At 35.7% G+C, this 18,344-nt stretch overlaps 1 protein-coding gene across 1 annotated transcript in view; it reads right to left on the bottom strand.

Moving 5' to 3' along the window:
• Window positions 1-18,344, bottom strand: part of SPAG16 (sperm associated antigen 16) — a 906,896-nt gene that overhangs the window by 420,816 nt on the left and 467,736 nt on the right. The window contains exon 12 of the mRNA XM_024124705.2: window positions 8,331-8,516. Coding sequence (XP_023980473.1) covers window positions 8,331-8,516 — 186 coding nt within the window. The remainder of the gene's footprint in view (window positions 1-8,330; window positions 8,517-18,344) is intronic.

Here is an 18,344-nt window from a genome sequence, read left to right as displayed (position 1 = left end):
CAAAATATATTATAAATACTAACCTCTCTTTTTGTAGCTTATTTGGTGCTATCTCATCATTACTAATTTTGTAGTAAAGAAATAAATTTCTCACAATTTGGAGTTCACGTTGGTGCACTGTCTGACCAAAGAAATTAATAGTACCTACTATTAAAAGAGGATAACTCACCATTAAGAGAATCTTAATAGTTTACATTTCCTTTTTCTTAATTTTAACTGTTCCCTTTATTTATAACATTCTGTTTCTCTCATCTCATCCAGGCTGGGGGTTATATTGCCCAGTGAATTATTAAATTAAGAAGGAAGCAATGCTGGTGGGCAGGAAGGAACACTCAGTTCTCTTCAATGGACATCACCTGTTAGATGAACAATGAGAAGGCATCCCTCATTCTACAGCATTTCCTGGAATGCCAGTTGATGAATCTGGTTGGAAAAGCCTTTTAGAAAGTTCACGTTGGTGTTCCAGTATAAAGAGAATGAGCTTTATGCCTTCCAGGTGTCTCAAAATATAACAGGTGATTTGCTTTCTCCTTCTCTCATAACTCATAATGCCTCAGCAATTCCTAGTGTCTTCATCTTCCAAATCTATCCAGAATACAAGCAACTCTCATTACCGTCACTGTTCCCATCATGGCTCAAACCTTCACTGTCTTTTGCCTGGATGGTTGCAATAGCCTCCCAGCTGCTCTTTCTGCTTTTACCCTTGTCTCCCCAGCCGTCCTCTGTCACAGTTTAATCTAAAAAGAGTAACCAGAGTCATCTTATTAGAGTATAAAACAGATTATGTGACTCTTCTGCTCAAAACTCTCCAGTGTTTTCCCATCTCATTGAGAATAAAGGTCAAAGACATTCAAAGGGGCTACAAGCCTCTGTGTTATGTGTCGCATACACGTTTCACTGCCTTATCTCTACTATTCACTTGTCTACTCCAGTCACACTGGCCTTCCTGTTGTTCCTTAGTCATATAAGTCCTGCTTCCACCATAGGGGAGCTCACTGCTCAGAAAAGCTTGGAATGTTCTCCTAGATATCGTCTTGGCTTACTGCCTGACCTACTTCAGATTACCCAAACATCAACTTCACAGTGAGAATTTCCCTGACCATCCTGTTTAATATTGCAATTCCTTCCTATGCCCACCATTCCTTTCCACTTTTCATATTTTATTTTTTCTCTACCAAACTTAACACCCCCAAATACTATGTATAATAGTTTATTATTTTTAATTTGCCTTATTTTCTGCCTCGCAATAGAATGTCATCTACATGAGTACAGGAGTTTTGGTCTATTTTGTTCACTAACAGAGCTTAGTGACCAGAGCAATGCACATAACAAAGTATCCAATGCATATTTGTTGGGTCTATAAATAATTTTTGAGAAAAACAAACGTATGAGGTTAACCACAAAGCGGGTACTATTTTGTATCCTATCAGCCTGACTGCAATCAGCAAAACTGATTTTCATCAGTAAGTATGGTCATTGCTACTATGAAACTGAAGTCCTTAGTATTTTTTCTATTGTTTAAATGAAATCATTATTATTGAATCAGATTTCCACTAATGGAAGCACTAATTTACTGTACTTGCATTTTAACAGCTACTTTTTTAGGCGTTAACTTCCCTGCAAACCAGTTATTTGACTTACAGATATTGCTAATGGCAAATAGGACTTAATAGGCTCCAACAGTATTGCAACAGATGTCAAGGATGAGAAGTGAGAAGGGGCAAGGGGAAAAAAAGCAGTTGAAGGCCATCTAATATCAGCACAGTTTCTATTACTATGCCATCCAAATAATTTTGATAACATTACAGGGCTTGTAGTAGTTGCCTTATTAATATGTCGTGAGGAAAAAAAAACATTACCTGAAAAATATTTACAAGGTGCCTATACTGGACTGGGCAGATCAAAGTACTACAACAAACAGAGTGGGAATATAATCTTTCAAATAAAATAGAAATTTATTGTCTTATTTCTGACTAGTTCAGAGAACACTGCAGGTGAACTAGAGGTAGGGATTGGGGGTGGCTTTACATCAAGCAGGCTGATGATCACATTGTCATTTTCAACAATTGGTTTCTAAGGTTACTCTGGGTATGGTCATTAATATCCCATCCCACCACATGGGAGAAAGAATATAGAAATGGTGCATATCATTTCAACTTCTATTCTATTGCAGAGAACTTAGTGACGTAACCACATTTAACTTAAGGCCAGGCTGAGAAACACCACTTAGATAAAAAGCCAGGTGTCCAATTCACATAGAAGAAGGAGAAAGCAAGTTCTGGTGAACAGCTAGCAGTCTCTGCCACAGTTTGGCCTTTTGCACACCAAATATCTGTGCTGTCCTTCTTTTCACATGTACAGTATTCAGTTATACCCCCCCCAAAAGGAGATAACACAAATTCTCACTCATTTACTGCTTGTATCCCGCAGTCCATGATCTCTGCATGATGCACAATCTGCTCCACTGGGTTGAAAGGTGTCTCTTGTGTTCTAGTGACCAACCAAATAAAAGACAAGTTTTCTGCCTTCTCTACTATCACAGATAAAATGTACAATGATGAAGCAGGGCACAATACTGCAATACAAACTCCAGTACAGAAAGTAGGAAAAAATGGGAAATACACAAGAGTCACTAGCCCAAAGAGTGACAGAATCCTGGGCAGGCATCGTGAGAAACATTGCCATTGTACGGAAGTTTTTTGATTGAATCACGCCTCTCTCACTAAGAGGAGCTCCTTTGCTTATTATTCTTTGTGGTCTCTGGCTTTGTTCCATGGCCAAGGTTTTTCCTTGTCCATTTTCCTCTATGATCACATCTAAAGTGGGCGCTGTTGTCTGTGACTACCTTCCAAACTATATAACACTAGCAGTCCACTTCATTTGAATGTAAGTTCAGGGTCCTGAGGACTGTTTTACAGTTTGAAGAGTCAGGAGGTTATTAAGGATAGGCCCATGGTTTCCTTGCCAATACAGTTCTCTCAAAAACGAGGTAGGTTTTCCGATATATTCGCTTCCAGTGAATGGAATGCAGCGGTAACCACAAATTACTTTTCTAAACATAGATCTTAAACCTTTATTTTTCTCTCAAACATAATCTTCGAGTCATCTGAAACAATACACCTGGATATAAGGGCAGCAGATTTATTTCCCATTGTTTAGCATCCCGAAGCTGAATTATACAAAACACTCTGTTTCCTTCCATCCTTGTTACAAACCACTCAATTCTTGCCTTTGTAATATTGTGTTAAAAGCAGCGGGGGCAGCTACACTTGGTAACATTTTGCTTGTTTCAAATCCTTTCCCCTCAAACTACAAGCTAAGTACAGGCACACCGTCTGTGTTCCAAACCTCAGAGATACAGTGTGGTATAGGCACTCATACAAATACCCAACGACCTTGGGGAGAAAAGCATCCATGGGCCAACCAGAATATCTTATCTGTTATTATAAATTGCAGATGCATTGCACATTCTGTTTCAAAATTGCTGCATTTTTAAATTACTTGTAATCTCACTGAGGGCAGTAATGGAATCTTAGAATTTTCTAATGTCTATAACATAGCCCAACACTGGTAATTCATTTCATGAATATTTATTGATAATCTTATGCTTTAAAGAAACACAATTTTTATAGTCAACTGAGACATTTTCTGATTTTCCTATCTAATTTTCATCACTTTAAAGATTTATGTAGAATAAGACAATTAAATTATAATCTGAATGTGGATGGGAACAGGGAAAGCACTTTCTTCATGTGTATGTGTTGATTTTCTCTATTATTTATGCAACCAAATTGCCATGCATCCAGAATTCTCTACTTAGGATAAAATGGTGTGTGTGTGTGTGTGTGTGTGTGTGTGTGTGTGTGCTTTAAGACTGATTTTTAAATGGTTCTGACAAACCTAGGGGCAGGACAGGAATAAAGACGCAGACGTAGAGAATGGACTTGAGGACACGGGGAGGGGGAAGGGTAAGCTGGGACGAAGTGAGAGAGTAGCATGGACATATATACACTACCAAATGTAAAATAGATAGCTAGTGGGAAGAAGCTGCATAGCACAGGGAGATCAGCTCGGTGCTTTGTGTCCACCTAGAGGGGTGGGATAGGGAGGGTGGGAGAGAGACAAAAGAGGGAGGGGATATGGGGATATATGTATATGTATAACTGACTCACTTTGTTATAAAGCAGAAACACACCATTGTAAAGCAATTATACTCCAATAAAGATGTTTAAAAAAAGACTGATTTTAAAGCATATATTTGAAAATTAAGGTAGCAATCAATGATTACAAATTAAAACACATGTAAGTTTCCACGTTTTTATAAATGATTATTCAAAAGATCATTGAAGTACTACTTTTAATTATTCATAGAAACCTTGTAGAGTGTCAGTGCATCCAGACTAAGAATGCCACAGATATTGTTCAGAGATTTTTATTAGCATTTAGTAAATGTGGGTCTTGATCTGCATATTTTACATTAATTATGATTTCCAGGTATACAATTTTCTGGTGAGGAGCTAATTAGATGGTCTTAGCAGGTAATATCCAATTCAGGAAGAGTTGTAGGGCTAGGGATATGACACCAACCAAAGGATATTCAAGGCTGAGCCAGGGGTTCAAAGGGAAGCGCAGACCGTAAATACAAAAAGAATATATTCTAAATTCTTCCTTCTCTGGTGAACAGCAGAGTCTATCAATATTTTTTAAATTAAAAACTATGTGGCATTGGGCTCCCCTGGTGGCGCAGTGGTTAAGAGTCTGCCTGCCAATGCAGGAGACAGGGGTTCGATCCCTGGTCTGGGAAGATCCCACATGCCGCGGAGCAACTGAGCCTGTGTGCCACAACTACTGATCCTGTGCTCTAGAGCCCACGAGCCACAACTAGTGAGCCCGTGTACCACAACTACTGAAGCCTGTGCGCCTAGAGCCCATGCTCTGCAACAAGAGAAGCCACCACAATGAGAAGCCTGCACATTGCAACGAAGAGTAGCCCACGCTCACCACAACTAGAGAAAACTTGCACGCAGCAACGAAGACCCAACACAGCCAAAAATAAACAAAATAAATTAAAAATTAAAAAATAATAAAAAATAAATAAATTAAAAAACAAAACTATGTGGCTCCAATATAAGAGTATATGACCCAGCATAGCACCGTTTCTACCACCATCATCTTACCAAAGCAAATAACCTCTCCCCTTAAGTCACTAAGCCAGTTCCAATGACCTATAAAATTTTAAACAAGACACTAGTTTTAGACATATCTACACAGTATGGATCCATGAGCAATCATAAATTACAGCTCAGTGCTTTGATTACAACTTTGAAAGGTCTATCAATAGCCACCAAAGAAACAATCAATCTCTCCCTTTTTGTCAATATTTATCCCCTACCTCAGCTTCAAAACTGGTATAGTTTCTTTGTCTTTGATGATGACGGTGAGCTCTTGAAATTGATGGGAAATTTGAAATGTAAAGGATTTTTGGCATCAATCAGAAGCAATTTTGATCTGTTATATCAATATCTACTGGGTCTCAATTGGAAGACAGTATTTGGATATCGGGGTTATGGAGAAAAGCTTTCAAGTCAAAGTGTTTGAAATTATTCTAAGTAGGGCTGAGTCTACTGGGAATCCTTTTTTTTTTTTTAATACAGTTTGATTTAAACACTCTGAATGATTAAGACATTTGAAGATATATAGATATATTTTAGAATGGACCACAGTCTTCTATTAAAATCCTCATCTAAGCCAAAAGTGATAAAAAATTAAAATTAGACAAATGTTAAAAGTTCACTTATATAAGTCCTAGAGATCTACTGTACAACACAGTACCTATAGATAACAGAACTGTTAGCATACTTAAAATTTTTCTAATAGGCTAGATCTTATATTAAGTGTTCTTATAAAAATAACAATAATAAAGAGGGCAGGAGGAAACTTTTAGAGGCAATAGATACGTTTATGCATTGATTGTAATGGTTTCATGGGTATATATTTACCTTCAAACTCATCAAGTTGTTTACACTAAATATGCACAGCTTTCTGGATGTCAATCATACTTCAAAATAAAGTGGTTTAAAAAAATTCCAGTAATCTATTATAATAAATATTTATGACATATGGTTGCATAATATAGAAACAATAAAATTAAGAATTACATGATTGATTATTCCAGATAACCAAATGGTACTCACATGAGTATTAAAACATATCTTAAATTGTCACTATTTTAGACAGAAATAGGTTTAAAATGTATTATTTAGAGCTATGTTTTCTCATTCAGAATATGACAAACATTATTGATCTGTATCTTTGTAACTCAAGTGGATTATGCTATTTACCCATTAATGCTCTGTAATTGTCAAGGACTGGACAGGAGACAGAACTTACACTTAACTTTTTTTTTTTTTTTTTTTTTTTTTTTTTTCCAGTATGTGGGCCTCTCACTGTTGTGGCCTCTCCGGTTGCGGAGCACAGGCTCCGGACGCGCAGGCTCAGCGGCCATGGCTCATGGGCCCAGCCGCTCCGCGGCATGTGGGATCCTCCCGGACCGGGGCACGAACTCGTATCCCCTGCATCGGCAGGCGGACTCTCAACCACTGTGCCACCAGGGAAGCCCCACACTTAACATTTTAACAGCAAGAATTTAATATATGGGATTGTTAACTATGCGTAAAGTTGTTAGCTAAGTAACTATAAAAAGGAAGCAAGAACATTAAGGTATCATGGAGAAAGCCACCACAGGAAAGAGCTACCACCCATAGGACTGAGTGAACAAAGGGACTGCAGTGGCATTATTGAAACGTAAAACCTTGGTGGGGGCACTACAGAGCTGAAACTCAGCCCTCTGAGGAGGGGGCATGTGATTGCTAGTACTGATGTTCCTCATCTTGGAAAAGAGGCCATGCAGAGTTGGGAACACAGAGCTCTGAGAAGGGGGCACCTGTTTGCTGGAACTAATGTCTTTGATGATGGACAGCATGATGCAGCTGTTTCTGCAAGCACTGAAACAACTGTCAACTGGATTCAGCTGCTGTGATGAGAATAAACTGATGCTGCTGAGGTGAAGGGCTGCTAGGGGATGTCCGCTGGAACCACAGGTCCAGAAGAAGCCCACAGGAAGGGAACAGGAAGAAGCAGGCCCCTCTATCTCCCCTAGCTGTGTGGTCTCCTGCAGGCACCCACTATTACCAGAGCCTAACAGAGAGTCAGATGGCAAAGCAAAAATGTGGTTTGCAAAGTTCCAGCTCCAGCATCACAAAAAAGATACAGAAGGGTGAGTTTGGTACTGAGAGAAAATAGCATAATGACTGGCACATGGCCTTAAGAGATAATCAAACTACAGATAGAACAGAGCATACCCTTTCAAGGAACACTCTCAGGAAACCTGTTGACTTTTCTGTAACCACCTTACGTGCTCTGTCTTCTAAATATGTTATCCATGATTCAAAGAAGAGTGGGGAAAGTTTGTTAAAGGTACTTGTTTTAACCATGACCCCCAAAACAATAGTGTCCACCTTTAATGCAAGTTCATCTTTCTCTTACAAAATAAATTACAATGGCTCAGTGATAATTGTTCACATAAATTTTGAGGAGTCACTATCACTTATATTTGGAATCTGGGCATGGATTAAAATATTAAAGTGATCAGAAATCTGACTGATGATCTGTAATCCCTTAGTTAGCTGAAGCAATCAGGGTATTTGATACCAGCTCTTTTTATCTTATTTGTATACCTAACAGGATGGAATAATCATCCAAAAATACATGGATGACAGGTATTTTGATAGCAAAAATATAATAAATTTGTCTGTCTGGAATTAAGATCAAAGCATATGGTATTGTATAGGACTTTGCTTACAATAAATTGGATTAATTCTTAGAATTTGTGAATTGCCAAGAAGCATTTAATTTGGGAAATGTTATAACATATCAAAATTTAGTGAAAAGCAAACAATTATTTCTGTCACCTTCATGCCTACTGAATTGTTGTTTTGATAATCCAGAGAGACAGCAGACCTGTGGAGGGGAGAACTAAAAACCTAACTCTTTAAAATAAGTATTTGTGTCTATCTTGCTTAAAACAAACAGCTTCCCAATGAAGCATTTCTAATCTGATTACATAGGCTTGATCTCGAACCTACATTTAGAAATAACTCATTACATCAACAGAGATTAATGGAATTAGAAATGGATTTCACAGAGATTATTTAAGTAACTCTATAGTTTTATAATTAACAGGGTTTTTCTTTTAATTTCCCACTGAGGGAAAATTTATCCATGTATATTTATCAACATAGAGTGCTAATATTGTTCAAAGTACTTCTTACCTATTAACATCCCAGATTTTGCTAGTTGTATCCAATGAGGAGGAAGCCACAAAATCACCACAGGAGTGCCACGTGCAGGACCATACTGCATGGGTGTGTCCTTCGAAGGTCAAAATGCAATTGCCTTTAGACAGGTCCCATAATTTAACTGTAGTGTCACCACTTGAAGTAGCCAACTTGCTGCCACTATTTGCAAGAACATAAAAAGGTAATCTGTTAAAAAAAAATCAACTTGCAGTTAATTTATTCTTATGAATGGTTGTATTCTGTGAATAACTTGTGTGTGTGTGTTTGTCTGAGTTATTTTTACTTTTAAGGACATATCTTTATGCCTGAATCTTATTATCTTATTTGAGTCTGCATAATTTGATACTTCCTTATATTGTTTAGTAATTCAGATTGATTAGAGAACTGCTGTTGCACAGTTTCTGTATTAATTCTATAGTCTTCCAGATTAATCCACTAAACAGCGCTTTTTTAACACATACATTGGTTTCAGGGCTATGTTAGGCTCTGTGGATGATATAGCCTCAGAATGATGAAAATTTAGACGTGGGTAAAACAATTTCAAAAACGTAATACAATATAAAACAGTAGGTCAGCATTGTTTATGTTTGTATTAATTAAATGCTGCAGGAGTGCAGCTTGCATGATGAAGAAATATGTGACTCAGAAATGAGAGGGCTTTGGAGCTACATCTTGAGAGATGAAAGATTTTGAAGAGGTGGGTGGTTAAGAATGAGTCTTTGGATTTTCCATTTGAGTCTTTAGTAGATGTTAAAAAAGCAGTGGCTTTCAAGTGGTGGACCCAAAAACAAGTTTAAGAAATGAATGGGTGTCCATGACGTGAAAAGAAACATCTAGGTTTTTTTGGTAAAATATCAACTGCAAGAAAATTTCAATGCCATCATCTTCTCCACATCCTTCAGCATTGTTTGCTCCTTCTACGTGTTCTCTTAGTAACTTTTCTCTCATTGAATATAATGAACTGCTTATCTGCCTCCTTCCCTGTGTTTTTGATGGGGAACTGTTTCCTCTCTCTGTTTCTACAGCAACAAGCCTTATGATTAACCAACTGAAGTGCTCATTAAATGCTTTTTGAATGAATAAATATATGAATGAATGAATGAAGTGATGCTATAAATGAAGAAAAAAAGTTGCCCCAAATTTCTAAGACCGTAATGGCACTTGCATCAAGACAAGCATTTTGCTTGCTTGCTTTTACTTGCTTACTTTTATGCTGAGAGAATTAAACTTTTATGAGCAGCAACCACTGGAGAAGAAGGCTCAAAGATGCTGCCAGAAAAGCAGATTATAGAGTGAAGACGTTCGCATTAAAGTGATAAAAAGATATTTATTTCTTTTTCAAATTAGCAGATTTAAAAAATTACTAAAAAAAGTACTATATAAGGATAGTCCTTTACTAATAGGTAGGTATTAAAAACTGTCCTTTGCTTTGTAGTTGTTGTTTATCTGTACGTTTGCCATTAAAATTTTTTACTTTTTAATATTAAAAACTGAACAATACATTTGTTTAAAGATACTGCATTATAACATCACATTGAGGGTTATAGCTTCAAAATATGAATCTGGGTAGGGGCTGGGGGGGACACAGACATTCAGTCCATGACAGTGTATAAGTTAAAAATAGGGATGATAGAAAAAAAGAATACATTTTCCTGGTCAAAATATCAGAAGAGAATGATATAAAATGGGATACAGGCAACACTCAAAGAATTAAAAGTTGACAATTTATAGAAACTGGAAATTTAAGATGTAGAACCACAGATTCTAGAAGAAAAATGTATACCAAGTGGAATAAACAGTGTAAACAAAAAGAAATCTTCACTTAGATAAATTTTAGTCAACTGCAGAGCACCATAGGCAACAATATAAATAATCAAAAAAATAAGGAGAAGAGAAAAAAACAGAAGGAAACGTTATTTATTTACATAGTGCTTAACACATGCTAGAAACTCTACTAAGCACATTATAGACATTTGATCCTCACAAGCATCTAATAGTTTGGGCAGCTTTATTATCTTCAAAACACTTGAACAGTATCACAGAGCTAGTAAGTGGCAGATCTGGAATTTCTTCAAAGAGCCAAGAGAAAATCAGGTTACTTTAGAATAATCAAAAGTTTCTCTCAAGACAGGCAAATAAAAATATCCTCAGCTAAACAAAGCAGTTCTCCCCTATAGGAACTACTAAGAATGTATTTCAAGGGGGAAAAAAAAAAACAGATCCTAGAAGGAAGATCTGAAATGAAGGAAGGGTGAGCAAAGAATCTGGTAAACATGTCAGTATATCCAAACACTTATATAACATCAATAGTGCTTGAAGAAATTTAAACAAGAAAACAACAGTAATATTGACAATAATATTCCTCTGGAAGATACTCCACTGATAAATTTTAAACTTTATGAAGTCAAGTCTGCATGGTAAAATGTTAAGGTTAACCACTAAAAGAACAGGAATAGAGTACATAACTTCTAGACCAGTACAAAAAATGAGAAATAGGTTTTTTTTTTAATATCCAAAATAAAGCAAGAAAGGAGAAATACAGCACTAGAATAAGTGGTAGGAATAGAAAACAAACAAGAAAAGACAGTAGAAACAAATTGAAACATAATAATACCAGTAAATACAAATGACCTAAACAGGAAGTTAAAGGACAAAGATTTTTCAATTTGGCTAAAAATGAACAAGTTCAGCTACATGATGTTTACATGAGGCACACTAAACTCCTAAGGACATAAAAAGGTCAAAAGTTAAAAAAAAAAAAAGATACCTAGCCTAAAAGGAATGGAAAAAAAAGATGAAGTAGCTCTACTAATATCAGACAAAAAAGACCTTAGGGCAAAAATGTGTTATTAGGGATAAAAATAGTCCCTATGTAAATAAATAAAATGATAAAATGTTTCACTTCTAGGAAGATTTTTAAACTAAATTATATAAAAATACTGAATGCATCCTAACTGATAAAAGTGACAATGTTAGCACCATAGAAGCAAAAATGACCAATCTACTGTCAAAGTGAAAGATTTATGCACCTCTCTGAATTTATTTTCTAATTCAAAATTCAAAAAGATATGGAATCTTTAAGGAATAAAAATTACAACCTTAATGGCCATATATAAAAGCCTTCACCAAATAACTAATGACTATACATTCCTCTCAAGTATATATGGAACATTTATAAAAACAGACAACATAGAAAGCCATAAAGCAAGTCTTAACAAATTGAACATATTTGTTATCATAGAGGTTAAATTTTTCTCATCACAAGTCAATTATTATAAATGAATAACAAAATCATATATTTTTAAAACCTGTATATATGTGAATTTTAAAACAGTTTTAGATAACTTACATATCAAAGAAGAAATATCAGTGGATATTTAAAAATAATTAGAACTAAATGAAAACACATTTTAAAATTATGAAGGTGAAATCAAAATAGAATTTTAAAGGCAACTTAATTTCTTGACCTCCTAATAATGAAAAGAATACAGCCTCAAAATTGTTCTGCTAAACATGAGACTTTAAGTTTAGAAAAAATATGCTATCAACTATTAAAATGCAAGATCAATAAAGACCAAAGTGGTTCTTTAAAAAAACTAAAATAAAAATATCCCTGCTAAGGCTGAAGAAAAAGAAAAGAAAAACATCTTTCAATATGACAATCTATTAAGCCATACACTAAAGAGATTTTACAAAGGTATAAAGTATTGTGATTCTTTTCATTTTTCTTGAAAATTATATTTATTTTTCATAAAAAATGTTATATAAGCATGAGTTTTTTGCAGCTTATGAACAGCCTACAAATAAATCATGTCAAATTTGGTTGGGTCAAACCAATTTATACTTTACAAACAATAAGCAAGAATTATCATCTGTTTTTATAAATACTTTATATTTTCTGTAATTGCTTTATTCCTTATTTTTCCATATTCTTTGTGCAAATTATTGACTTTTTCAGACTTTAGTACATAACTGCAGAAATATTAGAGTTTGTTACTGTCAAAAATGACTTCAGTTTTGAGAACTAAATATATTATAGCTTCCAGATTGATGCTAACTACTTGTTTTTACAGAAATGTGCTAATGTGTTTCATTAGAAAGGGGTGGAACAGAAAGAAATTAATGCCTCTTGTGTCACAAAACAGGAAGTGGAGAGAGTAGAAGCAAGAAGATGTGGTTGGCTTCTCACTCCGGCTCTGCCAGATGACCTACGTGACCTTGGACAGGCCATTTCACATTTACATTTAACACTGTGAAATTCATTGTCTTTATTTGAAAATATGGATGATATGTTCTGCTCAGTATAAAGTGTTGTTTTGAAGATCAAATCAAAGAACTTTTATAACAGCACATTTTTAATTCCAGGTATCATTCAAACTTGGATTATTTTTTAAAAAAGATTCTCTTGTGATCTCTAGTTCAGTTTTTATGTGAAATTGTTTACCCACATTTCCATAAATAGTGGAATGAGATCCAATTACTACCATTGTATTGTAGTCTCATCTACCTGTGTCTATCTACTCAATAGGACTATGTGAATTTGTAAAAGGACTATCAGTCACAATGTTCTCAATTACCACAGAATTTGCATGTATTATTTTATGTAGCAGAATAACATACAACTAAAATCTAATTAAATTATTTTCTTCCTCTGTGTTTGTATAGGTAAAAGACCTAATTTTGGTTTCACTGAGCTCATAAAATGATGACATTAGGAAAGCTCACATTTAGAATTTAGATTACTTGAAAAACATTGTCACATTTGAGATACATTTTTACTGTCCCGTTTGTGACAGTCCCCCAAACTTTAAGCTAAAAGTTAAAAGGGCTTAATGCTTTCATACAAGTTACTTTAAACCCTTACTTAGTCTTTGATACAGAGCTGCTTGGCTGCAGTAGGGTTGGGGGTTGAGGGCACTGTGAAAGAGGAAAGTAAGATTTAAGTACAAGTCCACACAGAGAATGGTCTTGGTTGGTTTTCTGTCCAAATGTTCTTGCCTTCACTCCTAAGTGATACACCCCTTTTTGTGTAGGAATCTGGAATCAACCAAGAATCACAAACAAAGCAAACAAAGAAGACAGCATTATATGCAGATATGACAGACTCCAGCAGAATCAGAGAGGCAGGATTGAGCATTCAGGAAAGAATAGGCTTTCCCCAGCTGGCTGCAAAACTACTGTCCTTTCTTGGGAGGGTAGATTGCTTGGAGCTCCAGGTTCACCTCTGGCAATTGAGAAACTTCAATGGGATTCTCAGCTCAATCATCGTTTACACAGGAAAGGCAAGATGCTGGCAAGTAGACTCCCCTGCAACTGTCATACAGCGTTTATAAGATATACTATTTATTAGGTAAATGCACGAATGATATACATAATAAGGAAGGAGAGAGTTCAACTGGAAATATATCTGTGTTAATAGAAGCATAGCCTATATCATTTAGGGCTGCATGTATGAGCAAGTTTACATATTGCAAGACATCTTGGTACAGAGGAAAGAAAAATATAGAATTACTAAACTACTAACATGTTACTGGTTATTTTTATTCTGTTTTATCCTTTGTATTTACGTTATTGTTTTAGGTTGTAGAAGCAGAAGAATAGAAATTGGTAGGTTAGTTTATGAAACTTTATGTGGAGATTATGAATAATGGTGTCATCTTGGAAATAAGACAGAGATGCCCCCAAAATGCCTTCAAACTTTCAAGTATCAATTTAAATTTGGTGAATTACATATTTTATTATGTAGTTTTCTTATTGCATCCAACACGCTTCTCTGAGTATTCTCCGGTCGTCATTCATATAGGTGTATGTATGTGACATATTTGTGAAAAACATAACCTTGGGTAGTTAAATGATGTTCTCATTCTTTTTTTAATTAAGTTTCTATGCATACCTTAGGTTTTTGTCTAGAAAAAAAATTATTTTCATGGTGAATTACTTATTTTATTATGTAGTTTTCTTATTGCATCCAACACGCTTCTCTGAGTATTCTCCGGTCGTCATTCATATAGGTGTATGTATGTGACATATTTGTGAAAAACATAACCTTGGGTAGTTAAATGATGTTCTCATTCTTTTTTTAATTAAGTTTCTATGCATACCTTAGGTTTTTGTCTAGAAAAAGTTATTTTCAGAGTATTAAATCTAAATTTTTTCAACTACCTCAAGACCTCTACATTTGATATTTTCCTTTTTATTTTTCCTTTCTTTTGGCCCAATGTTCTAGGTAGCACAGACACAAAGTGCAGGGTACAGGCCCTGAGAAGGGCATGACTTGTTCAAGAAGCTGAAAGGTCAGTGTCGGGGGAGGTGGGGGAGGCGGGAGGTAGAGGAGGTGGGGAGTGGAATGGATGGGAGGGGGTAGTGAAGATGTAGAAATGGAGACTTGAGAAGTAGGAGGAGCCAGGCTGCTCAGGGCCTTACTGGCAACAGTGAGGTAGGTATTTGGAATTTAGCCTAAGTGCTAAGAGATTTCAAGACACAGGAGACACATTCATCCATTTCACAGTTGGTCACATGCTCCAGACACTGTACCAGACAACTCAGTCCAGCATCCCTCCTTGCTTTTCAAACACACCAACCATGCTCCCCTCTGCACACACTTCCTCTGATGCTAGGATGCCACCCCTCTTGGATATTCCCATGGGTTGGTCCATGACTTCAGTTAAAAACCTTTTCTTTAACTTCACCTTATCATGGAGGACATCTCTGACAATTCCACTGAAAACTGTATCATCTTACTTTTTGCTTCTCCCTTTTCCCCTTCACTGTTTATTTCTCTATAGCACTTATCACCACCTATTAAGCTATATATCACTTATTTCATTTATTGTCTCTCTCTGCCAATAGAATGTAACATGTATGAGGGCAGGAACTATTATCTACTCCCTACCATAACCCAAATGCCTAGCTTTGTGCTTAGCATGTAGGGACTCTCAAGAAATAGCTGCTGAACCAATGACTCAATGAATGAAACACAATCACGAATATGAAAATGTTGCTGAATCCCTGTTTTTAATGGATAATTCTTGAGGTTTATAAATACAAAGAACAATGTAGGCAAATAGATCTTAATGCCCCATTTTACCATGGGATGTCTTATCTGGGTATTTATTTTCTCAAAGAAGCTTTATTTCATGGCATAATAAATTATTTCCTTCTGAATTTTGCCTGAGTTATTATATATAAAATTTCAGACCATGTTGAAAACATTATCATACAGCCTCAGGAAAATAGCATTTCCCCCATCTACCTCACACCTTCTTTGGAAAGATGCAGGACATAAATAAATTCAGTGAATAAGTAATTAGCTCACTTTTAGTTGCAGAAATGATATATTTTCTATTTCTAGTGAAAAGTCAAAGAGTCTTTGAGTCTTTGGATCATCACAACAGGGATTTAATTAAGAGTCATGGTAGTGTAACAAATTCTAAGCATTAGGTCTGAATTACACCAGTAGCCTCCTAACTGCTTCTGCCCTCGTCCCTCTACCATCTTTTTTTTCAGTACAGAAGCCTAAAGGATCCTGTTCATGCTGCCCCTCTGCTCAAACCCTCCAATGGCTCCTCATCACCCAGAGTAAAAGCCAAAATCCTAACTACAAAATAAGGCCCTACACAATCCACCCATCACATGCCTAGTTACCACTAATTTCTTCTCATAACACTCTCCTCCTCCCTCTCTACTCTAGCTACACAAAGACTTTGAACCCACTGTTTTTTCTTCTGGGAATGTTCTTTCTCAGAAAACCAATGACTAGGTTCCTTCCCTATCTTCAGGACTTTGCAGAAAGACACATCAAGGAGGCCTATCTAAAATGCAATCTCACCTCTGATACTAGGTTTCTTTCCTATTTTGTTTTGTCTTGTTTTCAGTAGCACTTACTATTAACTTACTGTGTATTTTACTGATTTCTCTTGTCTATTATTTGTTCTCTTTAAGCCCTCACAGTTTCGTGGGCCTCTGCTTTACCTAGTTCTGTGCTGTTTAATATATTCACAGATAATGAATGCTTTTAAGTTGGATTCCACATCCTGTCTGAATCTAGTTCTTACAGAAACATATTACAGTTGGCCCTCTGTATTTGTGGGTTCCACATCCACAGATTCAAACAACTGTGGATCCAAAATATTTGAAAAAAAAACACTCTAGAAAGTTCCAAAACGCAAAACTTGAAGTTGCTGCATGTTGGCAACTATTTACATAGCATTTACATTGTATTAGGTATTATAAGTCATCTAGATATCATTTAAAGAATATAGGAAGATGTTCATAGGTTATATGTAAATACTGTGCCATTTTATATTAAGGACTTGAGCATCTACAGATTTTGGTATCTGTGGGGCTCCTGTAACCAATCCCCCAGTGGATATAGAGGGACAACTATATGTACTAATAGCCTCAATCCTACCATCTTGCAATGGTGGGATTAAAATTAAAAATTTTATTTAAATTGCCATCTCTCTGAGCCTAGAATGTGAAGACCCAGCTACTGCCCCTCTTCTCACAAAGTTCCAGGAGATGCCTCATTTTCATTCAGACCAAGAACCAGGCCTCTTTCTCAAATCACCAGAGTCAAGACCTCTCTATTTCCAAATATTTTGTCTATTTCTGGCCCAGTGTTCACATGGTCCATAGGACAGAGAAGCAACTCTTTATCAAGTATTTTTTTTCTTTGGCCACGTATAGCAGTCCTTCTCTATATTCGAATGTGGCCTTGCACATCACTGAGTCTGCTTACATATGAGGAAATTTCTACAACCCAAATTCTCTAGTACTTGGGTCTCTTCCAACCAGTTCTACGCTATAATTAGATTATTGTGTTTTTTTTTTAAGTTCATTAATTTATTCAATTACTTCCGAGGATCCTCTATTTACCAAGGATACAAAGGATATGAAGGATATAAAGTACACATATTTCTCAAATTCTTTACATTGTTTCTTTGGATTAAATTACAAGAGTTAGAAGTTTGTATATTCAGAGATCACTTTTTCCTCTTCCCCTTCACCACCATAGAATTGCTTTTACTGAGCTGTCTGTGGTTTTGTTCTACTGCATGAGGAAAGTTAAGGCACAGCACTACGAAAATCTGTACTATTGAAAGGTTATTGTTGAGGTTATTGTTCAATAGATTATATATTACACTAGAGTATCATATACTCTTAATATGGACCCAGTGTTGAAATGTCATTCAGGCCTTAATAGCAGGAGCCATTGCATTGCTGCTGAACAGATTGAGGGGATTTCTCTTATTGACAATGAAAATTCCATGGCCGACTAGGTCTAATTTCTGTTGACTGTTAGATTACTTAGGCCCAAAAAGTTGAAGCCCTCCTTTAGCAATTAAAGAAAATAACATTATATTATGGCTTTTATTAAGGAATGAATGTCCATATAGCCAACCTTTAATAGAAAGGATTTAAGGTAGAGTACATGCATTTTATGTATTAACTGGACTCCTGGCTTCATGTTATTTTACCTATTCTAAATTATCCTTCACCCTAATTATCTCTCAAAAACATTATCTTCTTATAGTTGCAATTTTTCTACATTCCTTTTGAAAATGCATGATATAAAATATAATGCAAAAATCTCAAAATGTACTATGCACTGGGGATCTAAAGATAATTGAAATAAACTTTGCCTTCAAGAACCTCATGGTCTAACACCTTACACAAATATATAACCAATTAATTATAATATTTTCATATATAATATACAGGATACAGTGACAGAGGACAGAGAAGGGTGTCATCAGTTTTCTACTTGGGAGATGGTCATGAAGTCTTTAAAAAGGCAAACATTTGAACAGTATCTATATGTATAAGCAGGTGTCCACAAGGTGAAAATAAGAAAGAAAAAAGGATGAGTGTTCAGCATGTATAAACTGTGGATATTCAGAGATTGTTAATATTTTGCTTTCAGGAAGAGAAGAGTAATGGAAAAAATTGTCTAAATAGATAAAAAATGGTCATATTACAAAAGAT

Source organism: Physeter macrocephalus, chromosome 2, assembly GCF_002837175.3.
Source record: "Physeter macrocephalus isolate SW-GA chromosome 2, ASM283717v5, whole genome shotgun sequence".
NCBI lineage: Eukaryota > Metazoa > Chordata > Mammalia > Artiodactyla > Physeteridae > Physeter > Physeter macrocephalus.
The sequence above is the reverse complement of the archived record's forward strand: the minus strand, read 5'-3'. Positions and strand labels throughout refer to the sequence as shown.